This window comes from Heterocephalus glaber, unplaced genomic scaffold (genome assembly GCF_053883595.1).
Source record: "Heterocephalus glaber isolate CG9 unplaced genomic scaffold, H.glaber_assembly_v1.0 deba00001002, whole genome shotgun sequence".
Classification (NCBI taxonomy): Eukaryota; Metazoa; Chordata; class Mammalia; order Rodentia; family Bathyergidae; genus Heterocephalus; species Heterocephalus glaber.
The window spans coordinates 1,243,081-1,267,011 of NW_028258178.1; the positions used below are offsets into that span (position 1 = coordinate 1,243,081).

General features: G+C 43.1%; 1 protein-coding gene across 2 annotated transcripts; it reads left to right on the forward strand.

Moving 5' to 3' along the window:
• Positions 1–4,519: 4,519 nt before the first annotated feature.
• On the forward strand, positions 4,520–18,409 carry LOC147828599 (galectin-10-like). Of its 2 annotated transcripts, none has more exons than XM_087209261.1 (4): positions 4,520–4,669; positions 5,717–5,793; positions 6,255–6,465; positions 18,224–18,409. In XM_087209261.1, exons 1-4 carry the CDS (start codon positions 4,655–4,657, stop codon positions 18,224–18,226), a joined length of 306 nt encoding a protein of 101 aa, XP_087065387.1. In that variant the 5' UTR covers positions 4,520–4,654; the 3' UTR covers positions 18,227–18,409. The 2 variants fall into 2 exon arrangements, with proteins under 2 accessions (XP_087065387.1, XP_087065386.1); XM_087209260.1 differs by lacking the exon at positions 18,224–18,409 and adding an exon at positions 8,751–8,994 and having other exon boundaries at positions 4,551–4,669.
• The last annotated feature ends 5,522 nt before the right edge of the window (positions 18,410–23,931 follow it).

Genomic DNA, 23,931 nt, shown 5'->3' on the forward strand with positions numbered 1-23,931 from the left:
AAGCTGGGCTCAAACACATGAGCCTCTTCCATCAGCCACTTCCCAGAGTGCCAGGACCACATGTTTGTGCAGCTCCACATCCAGCTCCAATTTTATTCTTGTTGAACCTCCTGTCGTTTCTGTCTAGGTGCTTTCTAAACTCAATGCTTTCTGAATAAGCTTGTTGAAGTCTTCTGGTAATAGATGTTTCTTTCAGGGAAAATTGCCAGAAAGACCACGGATTCATTGAAATGTAAAGCAAAGGTTTCCCTTTTTGCGTGTTGAGTGGGGATGAGAGGACACAATGGCTGAAGAGGCTTATTAGTTTGGCAAGATGAGTCCAGCCTGGGATTTCAACACACACACATAGCACGCTCTGATAAACTCGGGTGGTTCGCATTTCCATCTCCTATCCTCTCTTTATGTTAGAAGGCTTTGAGGACCTCTCTTCAGGTAGTTCGTATGGCACATCATGGGTCCTTGTGAAGTGCAATCATCCCAGGCTCCTGAGATGCAACAGGACTTGTCCCTCCTAATGTCATACCTTTTCACTAACACTCCCTCCAGCCTTTGTAAACTAAACAAAGGTCTTTCCTCAAAACTTCTTTCTGAGATGTTTTTCATGCCCTGTGAATTACACTGGGGCAGGTACAAAAACTCCTATTTTCTCTGCTGATATTGGCTTACTGAGTCATTTCTAAGTAAACAAATGTCTTTCCTTGGAACTTCTATCTGAAATATTCCCATATACCAGTATGAACTAGGAAGTACAGAATATCCTGACTTGCAGTTTCTTCTAAATTTATTCGTGGCGATACAGTGAAGGTGTAAATAGAACAAAAACAGATGTTCTGTTGGGATCAGGGTTTAGCTAGGATCACAGGGAGCTCAGAGTACTGAAGAGCATGTGGCAGCTTCACTGTGTACTCCTGAATCCTTCCCCTGGTTTTCTATTGGTTTCCAATGTGCATGCTCAGCACCAGCACACTCACACATTGCCTTTCTGATGTGGAAAATTAAGGCTATTTTCTCTGGAAAGTCTTGATTTAGGTCTGCAGAGCTGCTTCCACCCTTTTAAATGGTAAAGGGCAAGCACTAGTTCACCCCTGGAGGGTTTGCAGAGATTAGGGCAGACATGAAGGACGGGAAAGATTCAGGGGGAGTGATTCCCATCCAAGTGCCCATTCACTCACCTGGCTGGCCTGAGTAACAAGACAATGAGATCTAGGAGAATGAGAGTGGACCATCCTTGTTTCAGGAGATGGTGTTTCCAGTTGAGGCTGCTGTACCATATATGATTTCATGGCTTGAGCAAATTCGCACACCTGGTACATGGTATGTAGTCACTCATCAGCAAGTAAATATAGGAAAAAATGTTCAACATCACTGGCCATTCGAGAGATGCAGATGAAAACAACCCTGAGATTCCACCTCACCCCACAAAGAATGGCTGCTATCAAGAAATCAACCAATAACAAATCCTGGCGGGGGTGTGGAGAGAAAGGAACACTTCTCCATTGTTGGTGGGAACGTAGATTGGTTCAACCACTGTGGAAATCAGTATGGCGATACCTCAAAGAACTAGGACTTCAGGTCCCATTTGACCCAGCTATTCCCCCACTGGGAATCTTCCCCAAAGAATTAAAAGAATCATACCATAGCTATATATGTGCACCTATGTTTATATCGGCACAATTTGTAATTGCTAAAGCTTGGAAACAGCCCAAGTGTCCATTGACTGGAAACTGGATAAAGAAGATGTTTTTTTTTTATAAAATGGAGTACTACTCAGCCATAAAGAATGAGAAACTAGAGACATTTATAGCTAAATGGATGCACATTGAGGCCATACTCTTAAGTGAAATAAATAGGACACACATGTGTAAATACTGAATACTTTCTCTAGTGTGAGACATTGAAAGTGTAAATAAGGATGAAAATGATTAAAATGAATAATTGATAATTTGAAATAAGAAAAAGTCCAAGCACTTGGGGATGGTGGAAGGGAAAGGGGAAAGGGAAGAAGGGAAAGAAAAAAATTATGAGGAAAAAAAAATGGAATCAAACTCTGTGTAGATAGGGAAGGGTGGGGGGGTGAAGGGTGAACATGTAATTGGAGAAAAAATAAAAACTAAGATGAATCATGCTCCGGTACAAACACCCAATGATAAATGTAAATGTATTTTTATACCTAAAATGTACCAATAAATATATATATTAAAATTTTAAAAAGAAAGAAATCCCAGGCTGGACTCATCTTGCCAAGCTAATAAGCCTCTTCAGCCGTTGTGCCCTCTCATCCCCACTCAACAGGCAAAAAGGGAGACTTTTGCTTTACATTGCAATGATTCCATGGTCTTTCTGGCAACTTTCCCTGAAAGAAACATCTACTACCAGAAGACTTCGACGGGCTTATTCAGAAAGCAATGAGTTCAGAAAGCACCTAGACAGAAATGACAGGAGGTTCAACAAGAATAAAATTGCAGCTGGACATGGAGCTGCACAAACCTGTGGTCCTAGCACTCTAGGAAGTGGCTGATGGAAGAGGGTCATGTATTTGAGCCCAGCTTTGGAAATGTGGAGACTTGGCCTTGTACAATGTAAAACATCAAAAAGGGCTGTGTGTGTACCTGAGTGCAAAGGCCTTCGGGTTGATCCCCATTTCCATGATAAGACAGTTCAATTGGTACGTATCAGGTGCTGTACACATAAAACTCAATAATACAGAGTAGAGAAAATGATGGAACTACAACTGCACAGGGTGAATCATAACTTTACAAATGTGAGCAGACCCATCATACAAAAGCAGATCCCCAGTAAGAGACACACTCGAGCAAAAGTCAAATGAGTGTTAAAAGGTAAGGGAAGCAAAGCAGAGAAGCAGGGGTCTGGTAGCTCATGATGGCAAGAAGGTTGAGTGGTGGTGGAGGAACCTGGAGGAGTTAAGGGTGTGAGCAGGGTCGCTCCTTGAACTTGGAGCCGCTCCACGAGAGTTCCTTCAATAATTAGTCACAAGAGTGTACATTTGCTGGTAAGGTCAGCCAATTTTTCTATAAATGTGTTTTTAAATTCACAGTCAAGCACAGTGATAGAAAGTAAAGAAAGAAGGGAGGGAGAGAGCTTGGCCTCTATCACCTGGTTATCTCCATGTCACAAAGAAAACCTTTAGACATGTATTGATAAATTCTTATTTGTAAACGTCCTATAGTTCAGGATATTTTAAAATTACAACTTCTTTGCCAAATAGAAACATGTTGATATTATTTTTTATGTCATTTCAGAGGCAAAATAATGCTACTAAACAATAACTTTTAAATGTATATTTATTGATTGTTGTGTGCACGCTGGGGATTGGACCCAGGATCTCACAGGTGCTAAGCATGCATCCTCCCAATGCTCAATGTAATAAAGAAAAATATTTTAAACTTGCCATTATATTTCAACATCATTCTATAGTCTTCACTTCAAGGAAGTGAGTTCTTAATCAGAGTGCTGTAATTCATTAAGCAGCCTCCTGTGGCTGAATAAAATCTTACTCAAGTATCATTGTTATAAGTTATTATTCACTTTGCCTTTGCTACCTGAGGTCCTCACACCTGTACAGGCACTAATCCTCAGATAGGCCTGGAAACAAGGAGCACTCAAATGAAGGACTATGAGTCACAGAACACACCTTTCTCCAGAAATCAGAAGCTGGGCAGGGTGCCTGAGATGTGTGTGCACACGGACTGTGGGATAGGAAGTGGAGTGTGTGTCAGAGCCAGGCCACGGGAGAGAGCAGTGTGAGCAAACCATCTGGGACCACTGAGGTTAGCAAAGCCAGGGGGCTTAGTGTGGGTCTGACATGCTACAAAGTCGTTCTCTATTTTTACTGTGGATCCTGCTGAGGGTCAATTTCTATATTCTACCACAAAAATTTCCTTGTAGGGCCAAGGGCCTTAACTCCCATACCACCTCGCCTGGAACATTGGACCAGTGAAAAAATGAACACTTGGGGCAGGAAATTTAGCTCGGTGGTTCCACTGCCTGCCTCACCAGCGCAAGGTCCCAATTTGATTCCCGGTCCCAAAAAGAAAACAATGTACACTTTATGGCTGAAATCTGCCTGGTGGGTCAAAGGCTCTGCCAGTGGCATGGGGCTTGGTGTGAGACCTGCTCACCCCCTCACTGCATCACCCCTGTAGTCCGATTCCTTGCCCACTCCTTTCTCCTCAGAATCTAAAATTTCTCTTCCATCAGCAACCCAGGCAAACAATAGAGGCATGCTTAAGAAATGGTATTTATTCCTTTACCTTCTTTCCTTTTCCCTACCCTATGGGAAAAGGAAAAAATGCAAACAAAGTCTTTGTACATAGGGAGGGGTGGTGGGATTGAACAGAGAGCAGGGCAAGGGGGAAAAAATAAGAACCAAGGTGTATCACGTCAATGTACCAATTCTCAATAAGTATTGTCAGCATTTTTTTTTCCTAAATTGTAGCAATACAATTAATGAATACAAAAGAGATTGCATCTGAAGTCCAACCACCCTGACCTTGTTGGGAAACCTTCCTGGGAGTGGCTTGCAAAGAGGAGCAAAGCCAGTGGGCAGGGCTTCTGGGGACCATTTATATACTGCGACTCCAGGAGAGTTTCACAGAAGACCCCACTTGTCACAGCCACGCAGAGGAAGACAACAATGTCGAAATTGCCGGTAGGTTAAAGTGGTACCAGGACCAGTGGTCCCATTCAAATGAAAGAAGGGGAAGATGTGAGCCTTTATGAGATGCACATGTGAGCCTTTCCATGGCACATGTTTTGCTGGCAGAGGTGCTTGTGTGGAACAGAGAGACCCTGGGGATGTGATGGGAGAGATCCTTATAGAGATGGCATGCTCCTGCAGGGCCAAGGTAATCCTGTATCAGCACTGGATTGTCAAGCTGATATAGCTGTGAGCTCCACTTAGATGATGCAGCATCCTTGGGAGGAGGTCAGCTAACCAGGATGTGTGACTATGAGAATGAGTGTAGAAGAAAGGCTATACAGTTGTTCTTCAGGACTGTGGCTGTGAGTGTGTACAGGGGTACTACTGGACAGGTCACAGATTAATGGTGCATAGCACACTTAACAGGAGTTCAGGAGTGTGTGTTACTCAGTTGCAATAGAGATGGATTCTGTGCGTGTGTGTGTGTGTGTGAGTGTGTGTGTGTGTGTGTGTGTGTGTGTGTCCTGCTAGGGATGGAACCCAGGGCCTTGCAGATATTAAGCATGAGCTCTGTCACAGAGCAACATCCCGGGTCTCATGGTAACAACTTCAGATGTCACAAAGTTATTGTGCAGTGGTGTTCTAGAAGGGGCCTTTCCCTTCCAATAAGTAAGCCTTGTAAAACCGTTCTCCATGTCAGTAATTAGGATTAAGGTTTGAGGTCTTTTCCAGTCTTCTGGTCCTGAGAATACTCTACAAACCAGGAATTTCTGAAAAATCCTTCTTGTATTGGAGAAACTGATCACATTCAAGAAATGGATCTACAACATCACTACAAAATCAAGATGTGAACCCAGATAGCCTGACTCTTCTGCAACTCTTCAGCCTCATCAAGGAGACGGGGCCCCAACTGTGCTGGGGTCAAAAGAAGGAGGACCCTGGAGTTTGACCTTTGGCCCCTAACCTGTTGCCTCTAATCTGTTGGCCTCCAACCTCGCTTGGAGGATCACACATCCCTGGCCTGACACCTCTCTTCCACTCTCAATCCCCCAACAGATCCCAAACTCACACAATGTGTCCTTGCCTGTGGGTTCTACAGTGACCATCCAAGGCAAAGCTAACAATGCTTTCCGGTGAGTTCTGCACCATGTGTGCAGGCGGGTGGGTGAGGTGTGAGGCTATCACAACTCAGGGGATCCCATCATGTCAGAGTTATCCTGACATGTGTAATCAGCATGCTGGAGCCACATCCTAGGAGCAGGTCTGGAGATGTCCTCAGTACCAGGGGTATTTCCTGGGCTATGGTCAGATCTTGATTTCTGGGTAGGAGACCATTCATGTTGGGGCTGTGGTTCTGTGTCAAGGGACACAGACTTCTCAGGGGATCCACAATCCATAGGCCAGGCTCAACTGCTGCTCAGTTTTAGTGTCAGGATAAAGACACAGCACCTCACCACCAAGCCCTACAGGAAGAAGGCTTCCCTATCACCCAGGAGAGATCATGAGGACAATGTGGGAAGGGATTTGTGCTCTAAGTGTGCATGTCACAAGAAAGAAGGGACATAATGAACATGTTGTGTGCTTTGCTCTTCAGGATGGAGCCACGCATGCAGGTGGATTTCCACACTGGCACTAGTGCGAAGTCTAACATCGCCTTCTCCTTCCAAGTGTGCTTTGGAAAATGTGTGATAATGAACAGTCTACAGAATGAAGGCTGGGGACCTGAGGATAAATCCTTCAATGTGCCCTTTGAAGAAGACACGCCATTTGAAGTGGTCATCTCGGCACTGGAAAATGAGTACCAGGTGAGTCTCCCAGGGTGAACGCCCAGGCGGGCTTCATAGTCTCTCAGAGGACTCAACTCTTCCTGGCTGGAGAGTCCTTTTGAATCCATCTTCTGTAACTTCTCCTGCCCCAGATTTTCACCCCAGAGAAGATCTGCTTGTGCTGCATCCTTGGGTCTCCTCCAAATCAGACCAGGGTATGAAGTCAGCTCACACTGTCAATTCACCCTGACCTGCAGAAACTCCTCTTTCTTCCTTCCTTCCTTCCTTCCTTCCTTCCTTCCTTCCTTCCTTCCTTTCTTTCTTTCTTTTCCTACCAGGGATTGAACTTGGGACCTTGCAGTTGTGCAGCAGGCAAGTCAGTTCTATGTCTCTCCTTATTGAAATTTTTAGGCAGGTACACTGTTTAAAAAGGTATTTGAATAAGATTATAGTAATCTCAAAAATCTAGTCTTCCTCTCACTCCTAAACCTCAGTCCTTCTCATCCTAATAGCTGTTACTTGCTTCCTTGTTCTCTGTCCTGAGATAATCTACACTTCCAGCAGCTTTGTGTGTCTGTGTTTGTGTGTGTATACTGTCATCTTTGCTTTCTGAGAAAACGCTTGTATCCATTTCTCTGCACAACTCACGTTGAGAAATAGAGTTTGTTTTAAATTTTTTTCTTATTTTCGCCCCTCAGTACATATGTAGAGGACATAGTATTTACATGGCTTGTGGGAAGTTGGTCCATGTACGTAGCACATCTTAATGCCTTTTCTCATTCCCTTTCCCTTCCTTCCTTTCTACCTTCCCCCATACCTTGACCTCCTTCCTTTTTAAAATTGTTTGTACAAGTTTGCAGCTCATAAAGTTCACATTCTTCGTCTAAAGTTGGTATTTGTAGGCAAAGAATATATCTTATGAACAAATACAGAGGTAAATAGTGGTTACCAGAGCCTAGGAATGATGCAAGGGAAGAGGAGGGTGGACAGAGGATGGGTAGTGGCCACAGGGTACAGTTGGATCAGCAGAATGACTATCGATGATTTCTAGCACAGTAAGATAACTATGGCTGGTGCCGATGAACTTCCTATCTGAAAATCGCTACTAGAGCAAAGTTTGAATGCTCCTAACACCTAGAAATGATAAATATCTGTGTGACGCCCATGTTTTAATGGTCTAATCATGACAAATTGTATGCATGTGTTGAAATATCACATGGTTCCCCCAAATATGCAACATTGTTATATATCAATTAATATTCCAATACATTTTTTAAAAGCATATGTCTTTTGGAAACTATTCCATCCATTTCCTCATTGTTTAATGACCGCTCAATCTTCCATACAAATTACCAAAGCTGGTTCAACGTGCCCCTGGATGGATGGACATTTAGGTTATTGCTTGTACTGTGCTCTTCTACTAATCATATTTCTATTAGCTCATCATTGTCATCATCACAATCGTCTTCATTTTTTGGAGGACTATTTCAGAGAAATGTGCGTGCTTTAATTTGACAAATTAACACCTAAAAAATCCATAGAGCATAGCCTCAGCAGTAAAATATTTATGCACAGATTTGCTGGGCATAGTGGCCCCCACCTGTGGTCCCAGCACTCAAGAGGCTGAGGCAGGAGGATTGCCACAAGTTCCAGGCCAGCCTGGGCTACATTGTGACATAAGGCCAGCCTGAACTATGTAGTGAAACACTGTCTCCAAAAACCACCACTCCCCCAAAATGCACAATTTTGTGACCTCATAGCAGGAGGAAACATCACTGGCGTTTTATGAAGGTTAAGGCGGGAAATCTTTTTGTGTGCTAATTAGCTGTTCATGATAACAGCATAGTGTTTGAATCATCTGTGCTCATCTATCTCTTTGAGAACATTCAGGATCCATTCTTTCCTCCCACGGGTCCAAATCTGAGTACTCAAAAAGAAACTGGGGCATCAGCAGTAACAGTAGTCCGGCTCTGTGGGACAGAAACTTACGCGTTCGGTCAATGTGTATCTGGCTGGTTCCGAGCAAGACACAAGGATTCGAGACTCACGACATAATCACAGGCCATTGGCATCTGCTAGGGTAAAAATAGAGTCTGAGTGACATGGAGTGGTAGAACTTCTGCATGGAGAAAGAAAGGAAACAGAAAAGAGTAACTGTCTGAAAGAGTCAAAAAAGGTAGCCTGCCCACAGAGGCATGGCCATTGAGTTCTGAGGTGTGGTTAGGAGTTTTCTGAATGTAAGTAGACACAGGAGGGGAGAAGTAGGCAGGAGTGAACCCTTTTATGGCTTCGTTTCACATTTCTCACCCATTTTCCCTTTGTAGGTTTCAGTAAATGGCAAATATTGTTACAGCTTTGCCTATCGATTGCCACTGAGCTCTGTGGAGATGATACAGGTGTGGAGAGATGTCTTCCTGAAATCAGTGGATATAAAGCAAGGGTAGTGAGCAGACTCCCCATTGTGAAAGGAGGTTTCTCTCTCTGGATGATCATGGCCTTCCCAGAGCCCACTGACAACGATGCCACATCCTCTTGGATGCATTTGGTCATTAAAACTTTACAAACGTAGCAGGATCTGGCTCTTGTTTTCCAATAGTTGAGTAACTATTTCTGGGTGCGTCTGGCCTCTTCTTTCCCCAGGGTCCTGCTGCTCCCAGATACTGCTCACTCATGCAGCCCCTGGCCTGCAGTTTTCCCAGCTCCCAGATATGGGTTCCTATCCAGCCCTGCCAGTCCCACATGCTGCTCATTTGTACAGTTTCCAGGCTTACATCTGTCAGTGCTCAGATTTCGGTGCCTCACCTAAGTTCCACCCTAGTTTTCAAACTGGAAAGGGGCTGCCAGTGTCCCCCTCATACTGAGTTGCCCAGGCTGCCTGGAACTTTGTATCCAAGGCAAGCACGTCACAAGAATGGAGGGGAAGTCTGGATAGTGTCGACACGCCCCTGGCCTCCAATGGGAAAGAGGCTTTGTCCCAGAAGACCTCTTATCTTGACCAATATAGCCTGTGCTGCTGGGAGAAGACTAGGTGGACCCATGTGGTTCACCACACCCAGCAGGTGGTGGTGGTGACCTGTTTTCCCTTATGGATGGCTGGGTTTCCCTGAGGGTGGTGGAAAGAAGGCTCCAGGAAGGTTCTTGGGCAATCTACAGAGAGGTCCCTGAGGTTTCTTCTCTGTATTCCATCAACTTTAACCTCTCTTGGCTTGAGAAATAAAAAGGAAGACCAGCTCCGTTGGCAGCCGGTAGGAGGGAGTGGTTCCCCCATGGACCAAACATTCGAATACATGCTGGGAAGAAACTGCTGTGGTGCCAGCACTGGCCTGGACAGGTCTTGGACCCCTTTCTCCTGGTCCTTCCAGGCCCTGGAAACAAGGATGTCTGGTACAAAGGGAGGTCAATAGTTATGGTTGTTGAAATCCTGCCACAATCCTTGAGGACCCCAAAGAACCCATAACCTGTAGGTGGAGCCTTGTGTGGATCCCCATCTATTACCTAGGTCCATGGACTCTCCAGACCCAGCAAATAAGACAACTGCACCAGACAGCTCGAGATCACAAAAAGTTGCTAACAGAACTAGAACCTTGGTTTTATTTCTTTTAGATATCAATGATGCCAGCAGTATTCGCTGACTTCTGTACCCACTGTTCATTCTTTGCAATGTCCCGGTCACACTCCTGTTGTCTCTATGTGTGGCTCCACTTTGGTCCATCTTTTCTTCACCAATACCTCACTGTCTGGACCACTATGGCTTTGGAATATATCGTGTGCCCTGGGAGGTGGTTTCCCATCTTGTTCTCAAGATTGACCTGTCCTTGTCCCTGTTGCCTCCAAAGTCAATTATAGAAATAATTTCAGCTCCATGAAAACGTCAGGTGTATACCTCATTAAAATGTACTTGAAATTTTATATGAGGTGGAGATAACTAGTAACCTTATGACTTTTTAGTTTTTTTGTAATGAATGTATCATAACTCTCATTTTGGTTTTTAGTAACTATTAGTGATCTTCTATACATTTACTCCTAATGATATTGCATATTTTCTGTATATCTCAATGTATCTGATCATGTCTCCTGTTTAAATTGAATAGGTTTCAAGTGAAAATTTTTCAGAACTGTGCAGAGATGACATAATAGTTTAATTATTTTAAATTCATACTTTCATGCAAATCTGTATACTTACAGTTTAGCTCTGTTTTATTAGATTTCATAGGTAAGCTGTCATCCATAGCCATTTTCACTTTTTTCTACAATTTCCAAATTTTTCTTCAATTATTGTACAATAATTTATTCACAGTGATTCGCATATTTATGCATTTTAATGTTGAAGGACATTTTCTATTGTGTTCAGTTAAAAAGAGATGACTAAAGATTTCATGTTTATTGATTTAAAATATATTTTATGAGTCTACTAATACGAGAAATATTGGATAATATGTTTAGATCAATCCATTCCCCCATTACCCCTCTTACACTCTCGCCCCATCTTCTTTATCCCCTTCCCCTTATCTAATAAGAGTCTCCTTCGTATTTTCGTGTAATATTTTTAGATTTCACATAGTAGGGAGAATATGTGATACTTCTCTTCCTGAGTCTGCATTCTTTCACTTAATGAAAACAAAACCAGAGCTGGGTTTAGTGGTGCACACCTGTAATTACAGCATTTTAGAAGCCTAGGCTAGGAAGATTGAAAGTTCAAGTTCCACCTGGGCAACTTAAGAAAACTCTGTCTCAAAATAAAAAAGAGGCAGGGGATGTAGTTCAGTGGTTGAGTGCCTCTGGGTTCCATTCCCGGTACCACACAAAGAAACAAACAAAATGAAACAAACAGTATAGTAATGCAGAATGGGGGTCCTGAATGAGTTAGATAGTCACAAGAAGAAATGTAATTGTGTTGTATACCTAAAAGGTACCAACAAAAGAATTTAAGGGAAAAAAAAGAAATAGCAAATAAACATATGAAAAAATGTTCACCATCACTGGTCATTCAAGAGATGCAAATGAAAAAAACACTGAGATTCCACCTCACCCCAGAAAGAATGGCTGCTATCATGAAATCAACCAATGACAAATGCTGTTAGGGCTGTGGGAAAATAGGAACCCTGCTCCACTGCTGGTGGGAATGTAGACTGGTGCAACCACTAGGGAAATCAGTATGGAGATACCTCAAAGAACTAGGATTGGAAGTCTCATTTGACCCAGTTATTTCCCTGCTGGGTATCTTCCCCAAAGAATTAAAAGAAGCACACCACGGCGATATATGTACACCCATGTTCATAGCAACATAGTTTGTGAGAGCTAAAACTTGGAAACAGCCGAAATGCCCATCAACTGGAGACTGGATAAAGAAAATATGGTTTTTCTATAAAATGGAGTACTTACTCAGTCATAAAGAACAAGAAATTAGAGACATTTATAGCTAAATGGATGCACATTGAGGCGATACTCTTAAGTGAAATAAATAGGACATATATGTGTAAATACCAAATAGCTTCTCAGGTGTGAGAAACTGAACGTGTAAATAAGGACTAAAAAGTAAAATAGATAATGTGAAATGGTAAGAAAAGGCATAAAGGGGAAGAGAAAGGGGGAAGGGTTGGGGGGAAAAAAAGAAAGGAATGGAATTAATACGAGAAAATGAAACAACTGGAGACAAAGTCTTTGTAAATAGGGGGGGATGGAGAGGTTGAAGGGAGAGCAGGGGAATGGGAAAAAAAAAATAAGTACCAAGATAGAATATGTAAAGGTGCAAATTCCCAATGATGAATGTCACTATATTGTATACCTAAAATGTACCAATAAAACTAACGATACTTTTTAAAAGTTTGATGCCAAAATGGTAAATAAAACAAAACAAACAAACAAAAGACCAACACAAAACACCTGGCAGTGTCCAAAAGGAACCACTGGGAGGAGATAAAGTTTGGCAGCTGTTAAGAACTTTTGGTGATCTAGAGTTGTCTATCTGCCCCCTTATCCTGTTTATTGGGCCTAGAGAGTCCACGGACCTAGATTAATAGATGCGGATCTGCACAAGGCTCCATCTAAGGGCCATGGATTATTTGGGATCCTCAAGCATTGTGGGGGGACTTCAAGAACTGGAACTATTGGCCTTCTGTACCACCCATCACTTTTTCTGACCATTTCCACAACATGGAATCCTTGTTTCTAGGTCCTGGGAGGTCCAGGGGAAAGGAGTTCAAGACCTGTCCAGGCAGTCCTGGCACCACAGGAGTTTCCTCCCAGAACATATGGGCCACCTTGGTCCATGAGGAAACCATTCCCTTACTCTCTGCTGGCCAGTGGAGCTGGTCTTCCTCTTTATTTCTCAAGTCAACAGGGCCTAAGTTGATGGAATAGAGAGAGGAGACCTCAGGAATCTCTCTGTAAATTGCCCTAGAGCCCCCCTTCCAGCACCTTCAAGGATCCCTAGCCATCTACAAGGCAAACCAGGTCACTAACACCACCTGCTGGTCGTGGCCAGCCACATGGTCCACCTAGTCTTCTCATTAGCACAGCCTGAATTGGCAGGTCAGGAGAGAAGACCCTCTGGGACAAGCCGCTTTGGGACAAAGGTGACTTTGGCTTCTTTTCCTCTGGAGGCCAGGGGTGTCTCAACACGATACAGACTTCCCTTCCATTCTTGTGATGTGACTGCCTTGGATACTCTCTCCAGCATAGACCAGACATCCCTGGAGAACACCTCAAGAGTGCTAATTTCATCAGCTTCTAATTCACCGATGGACCAGAGGCCCATTAATACTCTTCACCATCCTCATACCCCTTCAGGCCTGTCCATCCTGACCCCTCATTTATTATGAATCCTCTTTCTGCAACCTGCACATTCTAGTGAATGGAGTGAGCGCAGGACCCTCCAAAAATCATCTCCTCAGGCTGTTAATGGCATTTTCTCTCAACGCTCTAAGGCTAGGGGAAACCCAGTACTTCAAGGATGCTGCATTCCAGTTGCATGTGGACCTGTCCAAGGCTAATCCCAGCCCTGGTTCTTGGGGGCAGGCATCAAGGATTCCTAGAAGTTTTGTTTTTTTTTTTTAATAATGCAACTGTGATGCACGCCCTACCGAGGTCCTGAGTAGCATGGAAGACGCCTAATCACCCCGCTGCAGACAGGCCGGTCTGCCCACGCCCTACCGAGGTCCTGAGTTGCGCGCGGAAGACACCGAATCACCCCGCTGCAGACAGGCAGCCTCCTGGTTCCACACTACAAAGACGCAGAGAACACCAGACCACCAGACCAAGGTACTGAGTCCCGCTGTTCCCGGCCCAGAGGTAAGGGCTTCTGAGCCATCGTCCCACTGCTCCTGGTCCAGAGGAAGGGGCTTCCCGGTCACCATCCCTCCCGCTGGTCCCAGCCCACAGGAAAGGGCTTTTGCACCACCTTCTGTCCCGCTGCTCCTGGCCCAGAGGAAGGGGCTTCCAGGCCACCATCCCTCCCGCTGCTCCCAGCCCACAGGAAAGGGCTTTTGGGTCACCATCCCTACTGCTGCTCCCGGCCCCTGGCCCACCTCACCCCGCTCAGAGGAGGTAATCCGTGTGGGCGCTAACAGCCCCCCGCCCCAGTCGAAATGAGAAAACACGTAAATAAGTCTCAGAACCAGACTTCCAGATCACCTACAGCAACTCCAAAGGGAAATGAGATGGAACACTCTGATACTCAACCACCCGGACCCACTGAACTGTCAACAAAAGGGGATCTGGAAAAAAATGAAATCAGAAATAATTTCTCAGATAACAGGAGAAATTGTGCCCCTAGTGCAAGACATGATTAATAAATCTAGAGAGGAGCTGAGGAACATGATGGAATCCCAACATAAGAAACAAATGGAATCCATAAAACAGATGCAAATAGATTTCCAGGACATGAAAAACTCCATTGAAAGTCTACACAGCAGAATGAGCCAATGTGAGGACAGAATTTCAGATATAGAAGATAAGATTGCAATTAGTGACCAGGAAAAGAAAAATTGCTTCAAAATAATGCAACTGTTATGTTTTGTTTCTAGATGTCCCTCCAAGGCCTCATGTCCTCTAGGCTTTTGCAGAGGAGGCTTGATCAAGAGTGTGTGATACTGGGCTGGGGATTTAGCTCAGTGGTTGCGCCGCCTGCCTCGCAAGCACAAGGTCTTGAGTTTGATCTCCAGTACCAAAAAAAAAAGAATGTGTGATACTGACACATGTATAAATACCGAATAGTTTCTCTAGTGTGAGGAACTGAAAGTGTAAATAAAGACTAAAATGTATAATAGCTAATGTGAAATAGGCAGAAAAGGGGCAAAAGGGAAGGGGAAGTAGGAGGGGTAAGGGAAAGGAAAGAAGGGAATGGAATTAATACGAGAAAATGGAAAAATGGAAAAAAAAATCTTTGTAAATAGGGAGGAATGGAGGGGTTGAAGGGAGGGCTGGGCAAGAGTAAAAAATAAGAACCAAGAGAGATTATGTAAAGGTGCAAATTTCCAGTGATGAATGTCATTATATTGTATACCTAAAATGTACCAATGGTTAGAATGAATAATCGATAATGCAAAATAGGAAGAAAAGGTCCAAAAGGGTAGGGATAGTGGGAGGGGCAGGGGAAAGGGAAGAAGGGAAAGGAAAAATGATGAGAAATGGAAAAAATGGAAACAAAGTCTTTGTAAACAGGGAAGGGTGGAAGGGGTGAAGGGAGGGCTAGGAATGGGGAAAAAATAAGAACCTAGATGCATCACGTAAAGGTACAAGTTCCCAGTGAGAAATGTAAATGTGTTGTATACCTAAAATGTACCAATAAAAGGATTTCAATTTTTTAAAAAAAGAGTGTGTGATAGTGGAACTGATTCAGGATGCTGAGTTAGGCTCAATGGCACTAGGATTAAGGGTGTGAGTAGTCTGAATAAGATAAAAGGGGCAGAAAAACATTGTTAATTTCCCTTGTTGCTTTTGCTATTGTGTGGGTGCCATGAACTCTTTCTCCTCTGCAATGTCCCTCTGCCATGCCACCCTGCCTGGGGGCAGCCAATTATGGACTGAAACCTCTACAAACTTTAAGAAAAATAAACCTTCTCATCTCGAACTTTGGGTGTGGGGTATTTCCTCTCAGCAACAAGAGAAAAGTAACAAAGACACCAATTAATTCTCAATCTTCTGCCCTACATCTGTGTGTCATGGCAGGCCTAGGATAGTGGTTTCTTTTTATTTTCTTTTGCCTGTGTATCACTTTCTATCTTTTAAAAAAATTTATAATTCCCATGAGTTTGGTGTGTTGCGAGTATATACCATACCACATAGTTGGGCTTATTTATTTTTTGATCCAATTTGAAAAATATTTTTGTGCTCGGCCCATTTGCACTTATTGAAAATGGGGCAATCTGGTAGAGCCTCGGGGATTGAGGAGATGACTGGTCACGGGAGCGCTGTTCTCAGCAGTCCACTGATGAGTTCATAGCTGACTTGCTGTGAGGAGCTGGGGCCTTGTTAGAGGTGATCACTGGAGCTGTGACCCGGAAGAGTGCATCTCCCTCTCCAGCTCCTACCTTCACTCCCTGCTTCCCAAACACCATGATGTGAGCAGCTTTCCTCCACCAGGTCCTTCAAGCATACTGTTTTTCCCTTGGAACCACCCAAGGATTGTGTGGACTGAGACTGCTGAAGCTGAGCCACAACAAACCTCTCCTGCTTTAATACCTGTGCATATCAGGTATTGTGTGTCAGTGAGGAGAAAGTGACTAAGCTGAGGTGGCACTGGTTGAGGTGGTGGATGTCTGTAATCCCAGCACTCTGGGAGACCGATGCAGGAGGATCCAGTGTTCAAGGCAGCCTGGGCAACTCTGGGAAACCCTAACTATAAATAAATAAATAAATAGATAAATAGATAGATAGATAGATAGATAGATAGATAGATAGATAAATAAATAACTGGAGGCAGGAGATGGCTGCCTAAGTGGAGTTGGTAAAGAAGGGAGAGTCAGAATCGTACACCAGAGGAAAGCAAATACACTGAGGCAGGGGCTTTAGAGAAAATGAACTACGGGAAGGTGAACAGAAGGAGAAACTCACTGGACTGAAATCCAGTATGAGCGGGGCTCAGAAAGGGAAGTAGCGTGGCTCTTGGATTGAGGCACCACTTACACCCCAGGTGCAGCATAACTGCCATCAGGGAGAAGATTGGGCTCTCTGAGGGAGGAAGCTGGCATTTCTGCTGCGGCCTGGGTGATAGAATGGGCTCCAGACACTCTACCCTCCTACCAGGAAGAGGAGCACAGAAAGTGAGATAGGCAAAAACCAGGGCTGCAGAGAAATTTAAACAGTGTATGATGGACATAGGCAGTCCTTTGGGAATTTGAAAAGAAGTGCGCTACTCAGATTAGGGACCAAAATCTGAGCACTGAGAGACTTCAGCCTGGGAACTGCACAAGTGAGCAGCATCTAGGACAGGCAGGACTGGTTAGGAACCTAAATCTGAGAGCTGAGGAAACTGCAGCCCAGGGGCTCCACGAGTGAGTAGCTTCTGGGAACAGCAGGACTCTTGCAAAGTAGAGGCTAGACCTACTCAGCAAGAATTCCCCAACAATTTCCTCCCCATACTCCAAGTGTGCTCTTCTTATCAGCCATCATGGATGGTGTCCATGCCTGACAACGTGTGCCCGCAGGAGAGCCCCCAATATCTCCTGACAAAGACTGTGGTGTATTGATAATTTCACAAGTTAGAGAATGACAATCTGGGGATGGTGACTGTAAAATGACTATTGGCGGAAGGAGACAGAGTGATATTCAGGTCAGAAAGCATCTCATACACTAGGCAGAAATCTAGTGGAAGAGAAAAAGAGTCAACTGCAAATTTGTCCTGCAGGGAAAAGAGTGGAGAACAACAGAGCTCTGATACAAGGTGACCAAGAACCACATGCTGGGCCACTGCACTCTACCCACCCCACATTCACTGGGATAGTTGGATCTTGGGACAGAGACAGAGACCTAGTTAGCCACATCCAACCCACTGCTTGAAGCTGGAAGGCAGGAACAGAGACCCACCCACTTCAAGAAGCCTCTGTGCTCACAAGAAGCCCATTAAGCCATTCATGGGGTGGAGAGGCAGCTTGCAGACCTTCAACTGAACTAGGCTGCAATATAAACGGCACTTTGACTTTATGCTCTTTTTTCTTCTCTTTTCATCATTTTTGGGCCATTTTTTCCCTTTTTACTTTTCTCTTCCTCTCTTTACTATCCCCTTATCTTCCGTATAGGGAAGGGGAAAGGGGACATTACCAGAGACCCCCTACAGTGGGTCCTGGTCTCCTGTGAGTCACTAGAACACAAAACTAATAAAAATAAAGACAAGAAACAAGACTTAGAGGAAAATCTGTATCTTGGGGGTCATTAGTGCTGCTCTGGGCAACAAAGACAAAGGCCCCCAAGCACACCCAATATTTATTGATTACAACCGTGGGTAGAAAGTGAGAGGAGAGCAGGGTATGCTTTTGAAGGAATCTAGTGATATACTGCCAAACACCTGGCATGATGGTGCCAAGTAGAGGTATAATTTCAACACAGTCTGATCTCCTGTCTGATTAAACCTATCAATATTTCTTTCTTGTTCTGTCTTCCTACTGCCTTATCCCTTTCCTTTTCCTCTTCCTTTTTCCTTACCGGTTGCCCTCCACATCCCAGTGTTTATTATCAGAATACTAGTCTGTAGGGAGTATTTATAAAAGGGTGAAATTGTTGAAACAACTTCTAAGGTGACTGATGCGTGGTGGGCTCTGTGGGCATTATTATAACTGGTAGGAATTCTCTTGCATTACAGTGACCAGGTCTGATCCTGTTAACCTGGACAGGTCCAAGAGGTAGATAAGCCAAGAAGCAAACAAAGCCAAGATCACTTCGCTGGAAAGCAGACACTACCTAAAGAGATCACTATACTACAAAAAAAAAGTCTTTCTACTATAATTGATATTCAACCCTAAACAAATAAAGACACACACACATTCTCGCTCTCTTTCTCTCTCTCAACACAAGAAAACAAGGCAACAAAATGCTTCCAAAAACTAACAACTCTCCTATCTCTGATGAATGCAGTTGTCTTGAAGTTGTCTCAAGGGAACACCCCAGGGAGAGGGTGGGACTCAGGGAGGATCTTCTGACACCAAGACCCAGCCTCCTGCACTTGGACCGGAAGCAGTAATGGGCACTGGCTGGGCAGGGGTGGCAAAGGAGGCTCTCATCACCCCATGTCTTTGGGTAGAGGAGAAGGGGGCTATGGAAACTGTCATCAGTGAGAAGTGACAATGCGTGCTTTGATCAAATGGTTGCCTTCCATCCATGGATTTTATCAAAATGTGGTGATTGTACACATTAATGGAGTACAGTGCAGGATTTCAGCATGTTCATGCAGCACACTCTAATAAAATCAGGTGATTAGCATTTGTATATTCTGTCCTTTTGTATGTTTGGAGCCTTTGAAATCCTCTCTTCTACTTGTTCATAAATTATATCATGGGCCCTTGAGAACTGTAATCCTGCTACTCTGATGAATTGCACAGAACTTGGCTCTTCTGTGTAATTTGGTATTATCTAATTATCCCCTCTCCTTTTGTAAATTAAAGTTCTTTTCTAAGGTTTTTCTTTCTATTTTTAACACCCTGTCAATTAACCAAGGGCTGGTCAATAAATACTTATCATATATGCTGATATTGGTTTACTAAGTACTTTGAAGTAAACAAATGGTTTTTTCCTTGGAACTTCTATCTGACATATTCTCAGAAACAAGCATTAACCAGGAATTCCAAATATCCAGGATCCCAGTTTCTTCAAAATTTATTTGTGCCTCTACAACCAAGGAGCCAATAGAACAAAATCAGATTTTCTATTGGGTTTCAAGATTTAGCTGGTATCACAGGGACCTCAGAGTACTGAAGAGCATGTGGCAACTTCACAGTGAACTCCCGAACACTTCCTCTGATTTTCTACTGGTTTCAGTGTGCACGCTCAGCACCAGCAGAATCACAGTTCCCTCTCTGACCTGGAAAATGAAGGCTAGAGTCCTGATGAAAGTCAAGAGAGCTGCTTCCACCTGTAAAAATGTAGAGGTCTAGTGCACCCCTGGAGGGTTTCCAGAGATTAAGGCAGACATCAAGGACAGGAAAGATTCACATTTCCATCCAATTGCCAATTCACTCACCTGGCTGGCCTGAGTAAAGGACAATGAGATCTAGGAGAATGAGAGTGGACTGTCCTTGTTTCGGGAGATGGTGTTTCCACTTTAGGCTGCTGTACTATATGTGATTTCATAGCTTGAGCAATTTCATACACCTAGTACATCGTATATAGCTATTGATCTGATTTGATGTGTGTGTGTGTGTGTGTGTGTGTGTGTTTCCTTGGTACTTGTTACAAAGGCCACAAGAAGCACTCTGCTTTCTGCTGATGTGGCTGAAAACATACTTTCACCATCCTACCTTGGAGTATGTCTATTCCCCAACCCTTTTTAAAGTTTTGTCCACATAGACCTCGGTTATTCCCTTCCACAAGACACTGAGCTGGTCTTTTACACTGATGATATTATGTTCCTTAAACCTGGAGAGGAGAAGGTGATCACTACTTTAAGTGACTTGCTAATGTGTTTATGTTTCAGAGGGTAATAAATAAAACCCACAAATATTCAGGGGCTTCTCACCTTGGTGAAATTTCTAGGAGCCCAGTAGATGGGGCATGTTGAGCTATTGCTTCAAAACAAAAAATAAGTTCTTATATCTGGCTCTTCTTCCCATCAAAGAAAAGATGTAATATCAAGTAAGCACCTTTGGATATCAGAGGCAACATGTGCCTCCCTTCAGTGTGTTCCTCTGCTCTATTTACCCAATATGTTAGTCAGCTGTCCATTGCTGTGAAAATTGCCTGAGATAATCAAGCTAAAAATAATAGGAAAGGTCTATTTTTGGTTCACAGTTTAGAGGATTCACTCTGTGAATAAGGACTATTTTGCCTTGGGTCTGTGGCAGCAAATCATAGTGGTGAGACATGGCGGAACACAGCTGCTCACTTCAGGTCACCAAGGAGGAAGTTTGAGAGGGAAAGAGATCAAGAGGGCAGCATCCCCACAATCCCATTCAAGGGCACAAACCTAGTGACCTAAATCCTCCCAATAGATCCTACTTGCTTTGGTTTCCTAATTTTTCTGAGACAGAATTTAGGCTGGCTTTGAACTCATTATGTAGCCCAGGCTGCCAAACAAAACCTAATAGAATAAATTCAATAACGTTTTAGGACACAAAATCATTGTATAAATCCAGTTGTATTTTTATACACAAATCATGACCTCCAATATCCAAAGTTGCTTACCCAGCATTCTGTTGTCCCCCATCACCACCCCCCATTGGTGGAAGCAGAGGCCAGACATAAGAACTTGTCCCTCACCTTAGAAGCAATGTATACGTGCTGTAACTACTGGAACCCTGGAAACTACACTGCGCTGAAAAGTCCCTGAATTTTGGGTAGGATTTACTTCTCACAGTAGAAAACAGGAACACCTTTACCAGGTCATCTACAGTGGTGACCACCTCTCGTTCACCAGGTCTAAAGAGCATAATATCATCAGTGTAAAAGACCAGCTTGGTGTCTTCTGGAAAGGAAAAATGACCAAGGTCTATGTGGACTAAACTTGAAATAGAGTTGGAGAAATGGCATACTTTGAGGCAGGACAGTGGAGATATATTTCTCGCCCTGTCAAGGGAGAGAAAAGTTCTTCTGGTAGCCTTTGCTAATGAGTACCAAGAAACACACACACACACACACACACACACACGCACGCACTCCAAATGAATAGCTGTGTATCATGTGCCCGCTGTGTAATTTTCTCAAGCCACGAACCCATACCTGGTACACATATGCAATTGGAATCACCATCTGGGGAAACTTAGAAGATGCCACTGTCATTCTCCAAGATCTAATTGTTCCCTACATATGCCAACCAGGTAAGTGAACTGGAGATATGGTAGGGATCACTATCCTTACATCTTTCAAGTCCTTGATGTTTGCGTTAACCGCTACAAACACAGCAGGAATGTCCTCTTGCTCTCTCCTTACCTCTTTCATGCATAAGAGCAGCTCTGATGGCTTTTGTTTGGACTTTCCTACTATAACAGCACTAATTCTACAGGTCAGAGAACTAACATGAGATCTTGATGTTGCTGAGTATGCACCCTGGAAATGGGGAGACAACCACAGGAGGGCTCAGAGGTCCACTGGGGAGCTGCCATATGCTCTTCATTGCTTTCAGTTCTCTATGATTCTGGCTGACCTCTTAATTCCAACTGAAAATCTGTTTTTGCTTTAGTTACATGTCTGGCTGAAGAGCCATTAATAGGTTCTGAAGAAACTCAAGTCTGGATATCTTGGACTTCCTAATTTATGCTGGTTTGTGAGAATATTTCGGAAATTCCAAGGAAAGCCATTTATTTACTTAAAAGGTTCTTAGTAAGCCAATCTCAGCAGATATAATAGGTACTTACCTGCCCTCTTCAATTGGCAGGCCATGAAAAATAGTATAGAAAGAAGTTCTAAAAAGAGGCCTTTGTTTACTTTAAAAGGAATTAGTAAGCCAATCCCAGCAGTTATTATAGTCCCTTATCTGCCTTCATTTACCTGACAAGACATGAAAAATATTAATTTCTAAGGAGAGATGTTTAGTTACAAAGAAAAGGAGAGGCTAAATAAGTGATATGAAATAACAGAAGGAATGAATTCTAATGTTTTCGGCAGAGTCGGGTGATTATAGTTCACAAAACCCTTTGAACTTTATCAACAACTAGAAGAGAGGAGCTCAAAGATTCCAAGCAGAAAGAAAGGGTAAGGAGATGGAAATGCTAATCACCTGATTTAATCCAATATAATGTTTGCATGTGTTGAAATACCATGCTGTACTACATTAATGTATACAATTATTACATTTTATTTCATTTTATTTTTAAAGTATCACAATGTTTATTGATAGGTACAAGTATATAAAATCAGGGCATGAACATGACTTTATAAATTAAGTAGACTTAATTTCAATACTATAATAAGAGGGACCAATTCAAATTCTCACCGTCTGTTTCACACCCACAAAATACATTTTTATTTTACTTTTTTTTTTTCTTTTGGTACCAGGGATTGAACTTGGGACCTTGTGCTTTCAAGGTAGGCGCTGGAACCACTGAGCTAAATCCCCAGCCCTACATTTTTATTTTAAAAAGATGGATTCAAAGCAAACCATTTGATCAGTACACACATAGTCACTTCTTACTGATGACATTTTTTATAGCTTCCTTCTTCTCTACCCAAAGACACGGGTGATGAGATCCTTTATTGCCAACTCTTCCCCTATAGTGCCCATCCCTGCCTCCAATCCCACCGCAGGAGCCTGGGCACTAATTCTGGAACATCCTTCCTGACCCTTAGGAAAAACTTCAGGACACTCCCGATCGTTACATATGCTGTAAAAACTTCAGTCCTTCATGGTTCTTCATCCCTGCCATCCTGATAAATCTCTGGCCATTTTGCTAAATCACTCCTACAAGACATTTCAGTGAGTGTGGTCTTTCTGGTAATTTTCCTTCAAACAAAATATCATCCCCAGAAGATTTAGATAATTTTTCTTAGAAAGTAACCTGTTAAATAGAACCTTGCTAAAAATAACTGAGAGTTCATTATGAATAAAATTCAAGCAGGGTATGATGGTACACATCTGTAAGCCTAGGACCCTGGAAAGTAGTTGAGCCAAGAGGACCACAAGTTTGAGTACAGCTTGGGCAACATAATGACTTGACCCTGTACAAAATAAAACTTGAAACAAAAAAGTGCTGTTGGTGTAGCTCAACACAGACCTTGTGTTTAATCCCCAATATCATATTTTTTTAAAGAGTAAAATTTGTATGTATGAGTTGGTATATACATAAAAATCAATAGTATAGAGCAGTGAAAATAAAGGAACTATAACTACATTCAACCATATGGATGAATCATAAATTTACAAATTTAAGCAAAAGACACAAAAGAAGAAATCCAATAAAAAGCAAAGCAAGTAATGCCAGGCATGGTGGCACATGCCTGTAATCTCAGCACTCAGGAGGCTGAGGCAGGAGGATCATCCTGAGTTTGAGGCCAGCCTGAGCTACATAGTGAGTTCAAGACCATCCTGGAATACATAGTGAGACCCTGTCTCAAAAAGCCAAACAAAAATAAATAAGTAAATAAAGAGAAGCACAGCAAGCAAAGGTAAAAACTGATAAAATTCTAAAGAAAGCAAAGAGGAAAGGCAAGAGAGTGGTAGGGGATGGGGACAAGAAGGTTGAATGGTAGGAAGAACCCTGTAGAAGCTCAGGGGGTATTTGCAAGGTTGATCCTTGAATTTGGGGGTAGTTCCTTAAATATTTAATAATTAGTCATCATAATTTATATTTGTTTGGTAACATGAACCAGCTTCTATGAATGGTTGAAACGCACAGGGATCCTTATTCTCCATGTTAGAAACAA

Coding starts and splice junctions, on each gene's coding strand:
- LOC147828599 (XM_087209260.1), top strand. Junction 5,794..6,254: donor AAAGCTAACAATGCTTTCCG/GTGAGTTCTGCA, acceptor TTTGCTCTTCAG/GATGGAGCCACGCATGCAGG. Junction 6,466..8,750: donor CACTGGAAAATGAGTACCAG/GTGAGTCTCCCA, acceptor TTCCCTTTGTAG/GTTTCAGTAAATGGCAAATA.